Genomic DNA, 13,242 nt, shown 5'->3' with positions numbered 1-13,242 from the left:
CCTGCGGGGACAGCACGGCTTGCGAGGACAGCACAGCTTCCGAGGACAGCACAGCTTGAGAGGACAGCACAGCTTGCGAGGACAACACGGCTTGCGAGGACAGCACGGCTTACGAGGACAGCACAGCTTGCGAGGACAGCACGGGTTGCGAGGACAGCACAGCTTGCGAGGACGGCACAGCTCGCGGGGACAGCAGAGCTTGCGGGGACAGCACAACTTGTGGAGACAGCACAGCTTGCGCGGACAGCACAGCTTGCGGGGAAAGCACAGCTTGCGGGGACAGCACAGCTTGCGGGGACAGCACAGCTTGCGAGGACAGCACACCTTGCTAGGACAGCACAGCTTGCAAGGACAGCACAGCTTGTGAGGACAGCACAGCTTGCGATGACAGCACAGCTTGCGAGGACAGCTCAACTTGAGAGGACAGCTCAACTTGAGATGACAGTTCAACTTGTGAGGAGAGCACAACTTGAGACGACTGCTCAACTTGAGAGGACAGCAAAGCTTGCGAGGACAGCATGGCTTGCGAGGACAGCATGGCTTGCAAGGACAGCACAGCTTGCGAAGACAGCACAGCTTGCGAGGACAGCACAGCTTGCGAGGACAGCACAGCTTGCGAGGACAGAACAGCTTGCGAGGACAGCTCAACTTGAGAGGACAGATCAACTAGAGAGGACAGCTCAATTTGAGAGGACAGCTCAACTTGAGAGGACAGCTCAACTTGCAAGGACAGCTCAACTTGCAAGGACAGCACAGCCTGCAAGGACAGCACAGCTTCCGAGGACAGCACGGCTTGTGAGGACAGCACGGCTTGCGAGGACAGCACAGCTTGCGAGGACAGCACGGCTTGTGAGGACAGCACGGCTTGCGAGGAGAGCACAGCTTGCGAGGACCGCACAGCTTTCGAGGACAGCACAGCTTGCGAGGACAGCACTGCTTGCGAGGACAGCCAAGTTTGCGAGGACAGCACAGCTTGCGAGGACAGCTCAACTTGAGAGGACACCTCACCTTGAGAGGACAGCTCAGCTAGAGAGGACAGCGCAACTTGAGAGGACAGCTCTACTTGAGAGAACAGCTCAACTTGAAAGGACAGCTCAACTTGAGAGGACAGCTCAACTTGAGAGGACAGCCAACTTGAGAGGACAGCAAAGCTTGCGAGGACAGCACGGCTTGCGAGGACAGCACAGCTTGCGAAGACTGCACGGCTTGCGAAGACAGCACGGCTGAAGAGGACAGCACAGGTTGCGAGTACAGCACAGCTTGCGAGGACAGCACAGCTTGTGAGGACAGCACAGGTTGCGAGGACAGCACAGCTTGCGAGGACAGCACAGCTTGCGAGGACAGCACAGCTTGCGAGGACAGCTCAACTTGAGAGGACAGCTCAACTTGCGAGGACAGTTCAACTTGAGAGGAGAGCACAACTTGAGAGGACTGCTCAACTTGAGAGGACAGCAAAGCCTACGAGGCTAGCACGGCTTGCGAGGACAGCACGGCTTGCAAGGACAGCACGACTTGCGAGGACAGCACAGCTTGTGAGGACCGCACAGCTTGTGAGGACAGCACAGCTTGCGAGGACAGAACAGGTTGCGAGGACAGCTCAACTTGAGAGGACAGCTCAACTTGAGAGGACAGTTCAAATTGAGAGAACAGCTCAACTTGAGAGGACAGCTCAGCTAGAGAGGACAGCGCAACTTGAGAGGACAGCTCTACTTGAGTGGACAGCTCAACTTGAGAGGACAGCTCAACTTGAGAGGACAGCTCAACTTGAGTGGACAGCAAAGCTTGCGAGGACAGCACGGCTTGCGAGGACAGCACGGCTTGCAAGGACAGCACGGCTTACGAGGACAGCACGGCTGGCGAGGACAGCACAGGTTGCGAGGACAGCACAGCTTCCGAGGACAGCACAGCTTGCGAGGACAGCACGCCTTGCGAGGACAGCACAGCTTGCGAGGATAGCACAGCTTGCGAGGACAGCACAGCTTGCGAGGACAGCACAGCTTGCGAGGACAGCACAGCTTGCGTGGACAGCACAGCTTGCGATGACAGCACAGCTTGCAAGGACAGCACAGCTTGCGGGGACAGCACAGTTTGTGGAGACAGCACAGCTTGTGGGGACAGCACAGCTTGGGACGACAGCACAGCTTGGGAGGACAGCAAAGCTTGCGAGGACAGCACAGCTTGCGAGGACAGCACAGCTTGCGAGGACAGCACAGCTTGCGAGGACAGCACAGCTTGCGAGGACAGCACAGCTTGCGAGGACAGCACAGCTTGCGAGGACGGCTCAACTTGAGAGGACAGCTCACCTTGAGATGACCGCTCGAGAGGAGAGCTCAACTTGAGAGGAGAGCTCAACTTGTTGGGAGAGCTCAATTTGAGAGGACAGCTCAACTTGAGAGGACAGCTCAACTAGAGAGGACAGCTCAACTAGAGAGGACAGCTCAACTAGAGAGGACAGCTCAACTAAAGAGGACAGTTCAACTAGAGAGGGCAGATCAACTAGAGAGGACAGCTCAACTTGAGAGGACAGCTCAACTTAAGAGGACAGCTCAACTTGAGAGGACAGCTCAACTTGAGACGACAGCACAACTTTCGAGGACAGCACAGCTTGGGAGGACAGCACAGCTTGCGAGGACCGCTAAAATTGCGAGGACAGCACGGCTTGCGAGGACAGCACAGCTTGCGAGGACAGCACGGCTTGCGAGGACAGCACGGTTTGCGAGGACAGCACGGCTTGCCAGGACAGCAGGCTTGCGAGGACAGCACGCCTTGCGAGGACAGCACGGGTGCGAGGACAGCATGGCTTGCGAGGACAGCACAGGTTGCGAGGACAGCACGGGTTACAAGGACAGAACAGCATCCGAGGACAGGACAGCTTCCGAGGACAGCACAGCTTCCGAGGACAACACAGCTTCCGAGGACAGCTCAGCTTGCGAGGACAGCACAGCTTGCGAGGACAGCACAGCTAGCGAAGACAGCACAGCTTGCGAGGACTGCACAGCTTGCGAGGACAGCACAGCTTGCGAGGACAGCACAGCTTGCGAGGACAGCACAGCTAGCGAGGACAGCACAGCTTGCGAGGACAGCACAGCTTGCGAGGACAGCACAGCTTGCGAGGACAGCACAGCTTGCGAGGACAGCACAGCTAGCGAAGACAGCACAGCTTGCGAGGACAGCAAGGCTTGCGAGGACACTATGGCCTGAGAGGACAGCACGGCTTGCAGGGACAGCACAGCTTGCGAGGACAGCACAGCTTGCGAGGACAGCACAGCTTGCGACGACAGCACAGATTGCGAGGACAGCACAACTTGCGAGGACAGCACAGCTTGCGAGGACAGCACAGCTTGCGAGGACAGCACAGCTAGCGAGGACAGCACAGCTTGCGAGGACAGCAAGGCTTGCGATGACAGCTCGGCCTGCGAAGACAGTACGGCTTGCAAGGACAGCACAGCTTGCGAGGACAGCACAGCTTGCGAGGACAGCACAGCTTGCGAGGACAGCACAGCTTGCGAGGACAGCACAGCTTGCGAGGACAGCACAGCTTGCGAAGACAGCACAGCTTGCGAGGTCAGAACCGCTTGCGAGGACAGCACAGCTTGCGAGGACAGGACAGCTTGCAAGGACAGCACAGCTTGCGAGGACAGCACAGCTAGCGAGGACAGCACAGCTTGCGAGGACAGCACAGCTTGCGAGGACGGCACAATTTGCAAGGACAACACAGCTTGCGAGGACAGCACACCTTGCAAGGACAACACAGCTTGCGAGGAGAGCACACCTTGCGAGGACAGCAAAGCTTGCGAGGAGAGCACAGCTTGTGGGGACAGCACAGTTTGTGGAGACAGCACAGCTTGTGGGGACAGCACAGCTTGGGACGACAGCACAGCTTGGGAGGAAAGCAAAGCTTGCGAGGACAGCACAGCTTGCGAGGACAGCACAGCTTGCGAGGACAGCACAGCTTGCGAGGACAGCACAGCTTGCAAGGACAGCACAGCTTGCGAGGACAGCACAGCTTGCGAGGACGGCTCAACTTGAGAGGACAGCTCACCTTGAGATGACCGCTCAACTTGAGAGGAGAGCTCAACTTGAGAGGAGAGCTCAATTTGAGAGGAGAGCTCAATTTGAGAGGACAGCTCAACTTGAGAGGACAGCTCAACTAGAGAGGAGAGCTCAACTAAAGAGGACAGTTCAACTAGAGAGGACAGATCAACTAGAGCGGACAGCTCAACTTGAGAGGACAGCTCAACTTAAGAGGACAGCTCAACTTGAGAGGACAGCTCAACTTGAGACGACAGCACAACTTTCGAGGACAGCACAGATTGGGAGGACAGCACAGCTTGCGAGGACCGCTAAAATTGCGAGGACAGCACGGCTTGCGAGGACAGCACGGCTTGCAAGAACAGCACAGCTTGCGAGGACAGCACAACTTGCGAGGACAGCACGGTTTGCGAGGACAGCACGGCTTGCCAGGACAGCAGGCTTGCGAGGACAGGACGCCTTGCAAGGACAGCACGGGTGCGAGGACAGCATGGCTTGCGAAGACAGCACAGGTTGCGAGGACAGCACGGGTTGCGAGGACAGCACAGCATCCGTGGACAGGACAGCTTCCTAGGACAGCACAGCTTCCGAGGACAACACAGCTTCCGAGTACAGCTCAGCTTGCGAGGACAGCACAGCTTGTGAGGACAGCACAGCTAGCGAAGGCAGCACAGCTTGCGAGGACTGCACAGCTTGCGAGGACAGCACAGCTTGCGAGGACAGCACAGCTTGCGAGGACAGCACAGCTTGTGAGGACAGCACAGCTTGCGAGGACAGCACAGCTTGCGAGGACAGCACAGCTAGCGAGGACAGCACAGCTTGCGAGGACAGCAAGGCTTGCGAGGACAACATGGCCTGCGAGGACAGCACGGCTTGCAGGGACAGCACAGCTTGCGAGGACAGCACAGCTTGCGAGGACAGCACAGCTTGCGAGGACAGCACAGCTTGCGAGGACAGCACAACTTGCGAGGACAGCACAGCATGCGAGGACAGCACAGCTTGCGAGGAAAGCACAGCTAGCGAGGACAGCACAGCTTGCGAGGACAGCAAGGCTTGCGAGGACAGCACGGCCTGCGAGGACAGCACGGCTTGCAAGGACAGCACAGCTTGCGAGGACAGCACAGCTTGCGAGGACAGCACAGCTTGCGAGGACAGCACAGCTTGCGAGGACAGCACAACTTGCGAGGACAGCACAGCTTCCGAGGACAGCACAGCTTGCGAGGACAGCTCAACTTGAGAGTACACCTCAACTTGAGAGGAGAGCTCAACTTGAGAGGACAGCTCAACTTGAGAGGACAGCTCAACTTGAGAGGACAGCTCAACTTGACAGAACAGCTCAACTTGAGAGGACAGCTCAACTTCAGAGGACAGTTCAACTTGAGAGGACAGCTCAACTTTAGAGGACAGCACAACTCGAGATGACAGCACAACTTGAGATGACAGCACAACTTGGGTGGACAGCACAGCTTGCGAGGACAGCAAAGCTTGCGAGGACAGCACGGCTTGCAAGGACAGAACGGCTTGCGAGGACAGCACGGCTTGCGGGGACAGCACGGCCTGCGGGGACAGCACGGCTAGCGAGGACAGCACAGCTTCCGAGGACAGCACAGCTTGAGAGGACAGCACAGCTTGCGAGGACAACACGGCTTGCGAGGACAGCACGGCTTGCGAGGACAGCACAGGTTGCGAGGACAGCACGGGTTGCGAGGACAGCACAGCTTCCGAGGACAGGACAGCATGCGAGGACAGCACAGCTTGCGAAAACAGCACAGCTTGCGAGGACAGCACAGCTTGCGAGGACAGCACAGCTTGCGAGGACAGCACAGCTTGCGAGGACAGCACAGCTTGCGAGGACAGCACAGCTAGCGAGGACAGCACAGCTTGCGAGGACAGCAAGGCTTGCGAGGACAGCATGGCTTGCGAGGACAGCACAGCTTGTGAGGACAGCACAGCTTGCGAGGACAGCTCATCTTGAGGGGACAGCTCAACTTGCAAAGACAGTTCAACTTGAGAGGAGAGCACAAGTTGAGAGAACTGCTCAACTTTCGAGGACAGCAAAGCCTACGAGGCTAGCACGGCTTGCGAGGACAGCACGGCTTGCAAGGACAGCACGGCTTGCGAGGACATCACGGCTGGCGAGGACAGCACAGGTTGCGAGGACAGCACAGCTTCCGAGGACAGCACAGCTTGCGAGGACAGCACGGCTTGCGAGGACAGCACAGCTTGCGAGGACAGCACAGCTTGCAAGGACAGCACAGCTATTGAGGACAGCACGGCTTGCGAGGACAGAAGCGCTTCCGAGGACAGCTCAACTTGAGAGGACTGCTCAACTTGAGAGAACAGTTCAACTTGAGAGAACAGCTCAACTTGAGAGGACAGCTCAGCTAGAGAGGACAGCGCAACTTGAGAGGACAGCTCTACTTGAGATGACATCTCAACTTGAGAGGACAGCTCAACTTGAGAGGACAGCTCAACTTGAGTGGACAGCAAAGCTTGCGAGGACAGCACGGCTTGCGAGGACAGCACGGCTTGCAAGGACAGCACGGCTTGCGAGGACAGCACGGCTGGCGAGGACAGCACAGGTTGCGAGGACAGCACAGCTTCCGAGGACAGCACAGCTTGCGAGGACAGCACGGCTTGCGAGGACAGCACAGCTTGCGAGGACAGCACAGCTTGCAAGGACAGCACAGCTTGCGAGGACAGCACAGCTTGCGAGGACAGCACAGCTTGCGAGGACAGCACAGCTTGCGAGGACAGCACAGCTTGCGAGGACAGCACGGCTTGCGAGGACAGAACCGCTTGCGAGGACAGCACAGCTTGCGAGGATGGCTCAAATTGAGAGGACAGCTCACCTTGAGATGACCGCTAAACTTGAGAGGAGAGCTCAACTTGAGAGGAGCGCTCAACTTGAGAGGAGAGCTCAATTTGAGAGGAAAGCTCAACTTGAGAGGACAGCTCAACTAGAGAGGACAGCTCAACTAGAGATGACAGCTCAACTAGAGAGGACAGCTCAACTAAAGAGGACAGTTCAACTAGAGAGGACAGATCAACTAGAGAGGACAGCTCAACTTGAGAGGACAGCTCAACATAAGAGGACAGCTCAACTTGAGAGGACAGCTCAACTAGAGACGACAGCACAACTTTCGAGGACAGCACAGCTTGGGAGGACAGCACAGCTTGCGAAGACCGCTAAAATTGCGAGGACAGCACGGCTTGCGAGGACAGCACGGCTTGCAAGAACAGCACAGCTTGCGAGGACAGCATGGCTTGCGAGGACAGCACGGTTTGCGAGGACAGCACGGCTTGCGAGGACAGCACAGCTTGCGAGGACAGCACAGCTTGCGAGGACAGCACAGCTTGCGAGGACAGCACAGCTTGCGAGGACAGCACAGCTAACGAGGACAGCACTTCTTGCGAGGACAGCAAGGCTTGCGAGGACAGCACGGCCTGCGAGGACAGCACGGCCTGCGAGGACAGCATGGCTTGCAGGGACAGCACAGCTTGCGAGGACAGCACAGCTTGCGAGGACAGCACAGCTAGCGAGGACAGCACAGCTTGCGAGGACAGCAAGGCTTGCGAAGACAACATGGCCTGCGAGGACAGCACGGCTTGCAGGGACAGCACAGCTTGCGAGGACAGCACAGCTTGCGAGGACAGCACAGCTTGCGAGGACAGCACAGCTTGCGAGGACAGCACAGCTAGCGAGGACAGCACAGCTTGCGAGGACAGCAAGGCTTGCGAGGACAGCACGGCCTGCGAGGACAGCACGGCTTGCAAGGACAGCACAGCTTGCGAGGACAGCACAGCTTGCGAGGACAGCACAGCTTGCGAGGACAGCACAACTTGGGAGGACAGCACAGCTTGCGAGAACAGCACACCTTGCGAGGACAGCTCAACTTGAGAGGACAGCTCAACTTGAGAGGACAGCTCAACTTGAGAGTACACCTCAACTTGAGAGGAGAGCTCAACTTGAGAGGAGAGCTCAACATGAGAGGAGAGCTCAACTTGAGAGGACAGCTCAACTTGAGAGGCCAGCTCAACTTGAGAGGACAGCTCAACTTGAGAGGACAGCTCAACTTGACAGAACAGCTCAACTTGAGAGGACAGCTCAACTTGAGAGGACAGTTCAATTTGAGAGGACAGCTCAACTTTAGAGGACAGCACAACTCGAGATGACAGCACAACTTGAGATGACAGCACAACTTGGGTGGACAGCACAACTTGCGAGGACAGCAAAGCTTGCGAGGACAGGACGGCTTGCAAGGACAGAACGGCTTGCAAGGACAGCATGGCTTGTTGGGACAGCACGGCTTGCGGGGACAGCACGGCTTGCGAGGACAGCACAGCTTCCGAGGACAGCACAGCTTGCGAGCACAGCACAGTTTGCGAGGACAACACGGCTTGCGAGGACAGCACGGCTGGCGAGGCCAGCACAGATTTCGAGGACAGCACGGGTTGCGAGGACAGCACAGCTTCCGAGGACAGGACAGCTTCCGAGGACAGCACAGTTTCTGAGGACAACACAGCTTCCGAGGACAGCAAAGCTTGCGAGGTCAGCACAGCTTGCAAGGACAGCACAGCTAGCGAAGACAGCACAGCTTGCAAGGACTGCACAGCTTGCGAGGACAGCACAGCTTGCGAGGACAGCACAGCTTGCGTGGACAGCACAGCTTGCGAGGACAGCACAGCTTGCGAGGACAGCACAGCTTGCGAGGACAGCACAGCTTGCGAGGACAGCACAGCTTGTGAGGACAGTACAGCTTGCGAGGACAGCACAGCTTTCGAGGACAGCACAGCTAGCGAGGACAGCACAGCTTGCGAGGACAGCAAGGCTTGCGAGGACAGCACGGCTTGCGAGGACAGCACGGCTTGCGAGCACAGCACAGCTTGCGAGGACAGCTCAACTTGAGAGGACAGCTCAAGTTGCGAGGACAGTTCAACTTGAGAGGAGATCACAACTTGAGAGGACTGCTCAACTTTCGAGGACAGCAATGCCTACGAGGCTAGCACGGCTTGCGAGGACAGCACGGCTTGCAAGGACAGCACGGCTTGCGAGGACAGCACAGCTTGCGAGGACCGCACAGCTTGCGAGGACAGCACAGCTTGTGAGGACAGAGCAGCTTGCGAGGATAGCTCAACTTGAGAGGACAGCTCAACTTGAGAGGACAGTTCAACTTCAGAGAACAGCTGAACTTGAAAGGACAGCTCAGCTAGAGAGGACAGCGCAACTTGAGAGGACAGCTCTACTTGAGAGGACAGCTCAACTTGAGAGGACAGCTCAACTCGAGAGGACAGCTCAACTTGAGTGGACAGCAAAGCTTGCGAGGACAGCACGGCTTGCGAGGACAGCACAGCTTGCGAGGACAGCACGGCTTGCGAGGACAGCACGGCTGGCGAGGACAGCACAGGTTGCGAAGACAGCACAGCTTCCGAGGACAGCACAGCTTGTGAGGACAGCACGGCTTGCGAGGACAGCACAGCTGGCGAGGAGAGCACAGCTTGCGAGGACAGCACAGCTTGCGAGGACAGCACAGCTTGTGAGGACAGCACAGCTTGCGAGGACAGCACAACTTGCGAGGACAGCACAGCTTGCGAGGACAGCACAGCTTGCGAGGACAGCACAGCTTGCGAGGACAGCACAGCTTGCGAGGACGGCTCAACTTGAGAGGACAGCTCACCTTGAGATGACATCTCAACTTGAGAGGAGAGCTCAACTTGAGAGGAGAGCTCAACTTGAGAGGAGAGTTCAATTTGAGAGGAAAGCTCAACTTGAGAGGTCAGCTCAACCAGAGAGGACAGCTCAACTAGAGAGGACAGCTCAACTAGAGAGGACAGCTCAACTTGCGAGGACAGTTCAACTTGAGAGGAGAGCACAACTTGAGAGGACAGCTCAACTTGAGAGGACTGCAAAGCCTACGAGGCTAGCACGGCTTGCGAGGACAGCATGGCTTGCAAGGACAGCACGACTTGCGAGGACAGCACAGCTTGCGAGGACCGCACAGCTTGCGAGGACAGCATAGCTTGCGAGGACAGAACAGCTTGCGAGGACAGCTCAACTTGAGAGGACAGCTCAACTTGAGAGGACAGTTCAACTTGAGAGAACAGCTCAACTTGAGAGGACAGCTCAGCTAGAGAGGACAGCGCAACTTGAGAGGACAGCTCTACTAGAGTGGACAGCTCAACTTGAGAGGACAGCTCAACTTGAGAGGACAGCTCAACTTGAGTGGACAGCAAAGCTTGCGAGCACAGCACGGCTTGCGAAAACAGCACGGCCTGCGAGGACAGCACGGCTTACGAGGACAGCACGGCTGGTGAGGACAGCACAGGTTGCGAGGACAGCACAGCTTCCGAGGACAGCACAGCTTGCGAGGACAGCACGGCTTGCGAGGACAGCACAGCTTGCGAGGATAGCACAGCTTGCGAGCACAGCACAGCTTGCGAGGACAGCACAGCTTGCGAGGACAGCACAGCTTGCGAGGACAGCACAGCTTGCGAGGACAGCACAGCTTGCGAGGACAGCACAGCTTGCGAGGACAGCACAGCTTGCGAGGACAGCACGGCTTTCGAGGTCAGAACCACTTGCGAGGACAGCCCAGCTTGCGAGGACAGGACAGCTGGCGAGGACAGCACAGCTTGCGAGGACAGCACAGCTAGCGAGGACAGCACAGCTTGCGAGGACAGCACAGCTTGCGAGGATGGCACAATTTGCAAGGACAACACAGCTTGCGAGGACAGCACACCTTGCAAGGATAACACAGCTTGCGAGGAGAGCACACCTTGCGAGGACAGCAATGCTTGCGAGGACAGCACAGCTTGCGGGGCAGCACAGTTTGTGGAGACAGCAAAGCTTGTGGGGACAGCACAGCTTGGGACGACAGCATAGCTTGGGAGGACAGCAAAGCTTGCGAGGACAGCACAGCTTGCGAGGACAGCACAGCTTGCGAGGACAGCACAGCTTGCGAGGACAGCACAGATTGCGACGACAGCACAGCTTGCGAGGACAGCACAGCTTGCGAGGATGGCTCAACTTGAGAGGACAGCTCACCTTGAGATGACCGCTCAACTTGAGAGGAGAGCTCAACTTGAGAGGAGAGCTCAACTTGAGAGGAGAGCTCAACTTGAGAGGACAGCTCAACTTGAGAGGACAGCTCAACTAGAGAGGACAGCTCAACTAGAGAGGACAGCTCAACTAAAGAGGACAGTTCAACTAGAGAGGACATATCAACTAGAGAGGACAGCTCAACTTGAGAGGACAGCTCAACTTAAGAGGACAGCTCAACTTGAGAGGACAGCTCAACTTGAGACGACAGCACAACTTTCGAGGACAGCACAGCTTGGGAGGACAGCACAGCTTGCGAGGACCGCTAAAATTGCGAGGACAGCACGGCTTGCGAGGACAGCACAGCTTGCAAGAACAGCACAGCTTGCGAGGACAGCACGGCTTGCGAGGAGAGCACGGTTTGCGAGGACAGCACGGCTTGCCAGGACAGCAGGCTTGTGAGGACAGCACGACTTGCGAGGACAGCACGGGTGCGAGGACAGCATGGCTTGCGAGGACAGCACAGGTTGCGAGGACAGCACGGGTTGCGAGGACAGCACAGCATCCGCGGACAGGGACAGCTTCCTAGGACAGCACAGCTTCCGAGGACAACACAGCTTCCGAGGACAGCTCAGCTTGCGAGGACAGCACAGCTTGTGAGGACAGCACAGCTTGTGAGGACAGCACAGCTAGCGAAGACAGCACAGCTTGCGAGGACAGCACAGCTTGCGAGGACAGCACAGCTTGCGAGGACAGCACAGCTAGCGAGGACAGCACAGCTTGCGAGGACAGCAAGGCTTGCGAGGACAACATGGCCTGCGAGGACAGCACGGCTTGCAGGGACAGCACAGCTTGCGAGGACAGCACAGCTTGCGAGGGTAGCACAGCTTGCGAGGACAGCACAGCTTGCAAGGACAGCACACCTTGCGAGGACAGCACAGCTTGCGAGGACAGCACAGCTTGCGAGGACAGCACAGCTTGCGAGAACAGCACAGCTTGCGAGGACAGCACAGCTTGCGAGGACAGCACAGCTTGCGAGGACAGCACGGCTTGCGAGGACAGAACCGCTTGCGAGGACAGCACAGCTTGCGAGGACAGCACAGCTTGCGAGGACAGCACAGCTTGCGAGGACAGCACAGCTTGCGAGGGCAGCACAGCTTGCGAGGACGGCACAATTTGCAAGGACAACACAGCTTGCGAGGACAGCACAGCTTGCAAGGACAACACAGCTTGCGAGGAGAGCACACTTTGCGAGGACAGCAAAGCTTGCGAGGACAGCACAGCTTGCGGGGACAGCACAGTTTGTGGAGACAGAACAGCTTGTGGGGACAGCACAGCTTGGGACGACACACAGCTTGGGAGAACAGCAAAGCTTGCGAGGACAGCACAGCTTGCGAGGACAGCACAGCTTGCGAGGACAGCACAACTTGCGAGGACAGCACAGCTTGCGAGGACAACACAGCTTGCGAGGACAGCTCAACTTGAGAGGACAGCTCACCTTGAGATGACCGCTAAACTTGAGAGGAGAGCTCAACTTGAGAGGAGAGCTCAACTTGAGAGGAGAGCTCAATTTGAGAGGAAAGCTCAACTTGAGAGGACAGCTCAACTAGAGAGGACAGCTCAACTAGAGATGACAGCTCAACTAGAGAGGACAGCTCAACTAAAGAGGACAGTTCAACTAGAGAGGACAGATCAACTAGAGAGGACAGCTCAACTTGAGAGGACAGCTCAACTTAAGAGGACAGCTCAACTTGAGAGGACAGTCAACTAGAGACGACAGCACAACTTTCGAGGACAGCACAGCTTGGGAGGACAGCACAGCTTGCGAGGACCGCTAAAATTGCGAGGACAGCACGGCTTGCGAGGACAGCATGGCTTGCAAGAGCAGCACAGCTTGCGAGGACAGCATGGCTTGCGAGGACAGCACGGTTTGCGAGGACAGCATGGCTTGCCAGGACAGCACGGCTTGCGAGGACAGCACGCCTTGCGAGGACAGCACGGGTTGCGAGGACAGCATGGCTTGCGAGGACAGCACAGGTTGCGAGGACAGCACGGGTTGCGAGGACAGCACAGCTTCCGAGGACAGGACAGCTTCCGAGGACATTACAGCTTCCGAGGACAACACAGCTTCCGAGGACAGCACAGCTTGCGAGGACAGCACAGCTTGCGAG

General features: G+C 57.3%; 3 protein-coding genes across 3 annotated transcripts; 2 read left to right on the top strand and 1 right to left on the bottom strand.

Moving 5' to 3' along the window:
* The first annotated feature begins 2,796 nt into the window (after positions 1 to 2,796).
* LOC124741187 (prestalk protein-like) lies at positions 2,797 to 4,029 on the top strand. Its single transcript, XM_047248691.1, has 2 exons — positions 2,797 to 3,172; positions 3,233 to 4,029. Exons 1-2 carry the CDS (start codon positions 2,797 to 2,799, stop codon positions 4,027 to 4,029), a joined length of 1,173 nt encoding a protein of 390 aa, XP_047104647.1.
* Positions 4,030 to 4,602: 573 nt separating this feature from the next.
* On the bottom strand, positions 4,603 to 5,946 carry LOC124741186. The gene has a single exon (XM_047248690.1). The coding sequence runs from the start codon at positions 5,944 to 5,946 to the stop codon at positions 4,603 to 4,605; it is 1,344 nt and encodes a 447-aa protein (XP_047104646.1).
* A 2,374-nt stretch (positions 5,947 to 8,320) lies between these two features.
* LOC124741185 (prestalk protein-like) lies at positions 8,321 to 8,941 on the top strand. Its single transcript, XM_047248689.1, has one exon. It carries the CDS (start codon positions 8,321 to 8,323, stop codon positions 8,939 to 8,941), a length of 621 nt encoding a protein of 206 aa, XP_047104645.1.
* Positions 8,942 to 13,242: the final 4,301 nt, after the last annotated feature.

The sequence above is a fragment of the Schistocerca piceifrons genome, unplaced genomic scaffold, assembly GCF_021461385.2.
Source record: "Schistocerca piceifrons isolate TAMUIC-IGC-003096 unplaced genomic scaffold, iqSchPice1.1 HiC_scaffold_1882, whole genome shotgun sequence".
In the NCBI taxonomy this organism is placed as follows: domain Eukaryota; kingdom Metazoa; phylum Arthropoda; class Insecta; order Orthoptera; family Acrididae; genus Schistocerca; species Schistocerca piceifrons.
Note: the sequence above shows the minus strand (reverse complement) of the source record. Positions and strands in the feature narration are given on the sequence as shown.

Excerpts from the sequence above, each read along its gene's own strand:
- LOC124741186 (XM_047248690.1), bottom strand. The coding sequence starts at position 5,946 with ATGCTGTCCTCGCAAGCCTTGCTGTCCTCGCAAGCTGTGCTGTCCTCG.
- LOC124741185 (XM_047248689.1), top strand. The coding sequence starts at position 8,321 with ATGGCTTGTTGGGACAGCACGGCTTGCGGGGACAGCACGGCTTGCGAG.
- LOC124741187 (XM_047248691.1), top strand. The coding sequence starts at position 2,797 with ATGGCTTGCGAGGACAGCACAGGTTGCGAGGACAGCACGGGTTACAAG. Across the intron at positions 3,173-3,232 it reads CAGCACAGCTTGCGAGGACA|CTTGCGAGGACAGCACAGCT; the intron begins GCAAGGCTTGCG and ends GGGACAGCACAG.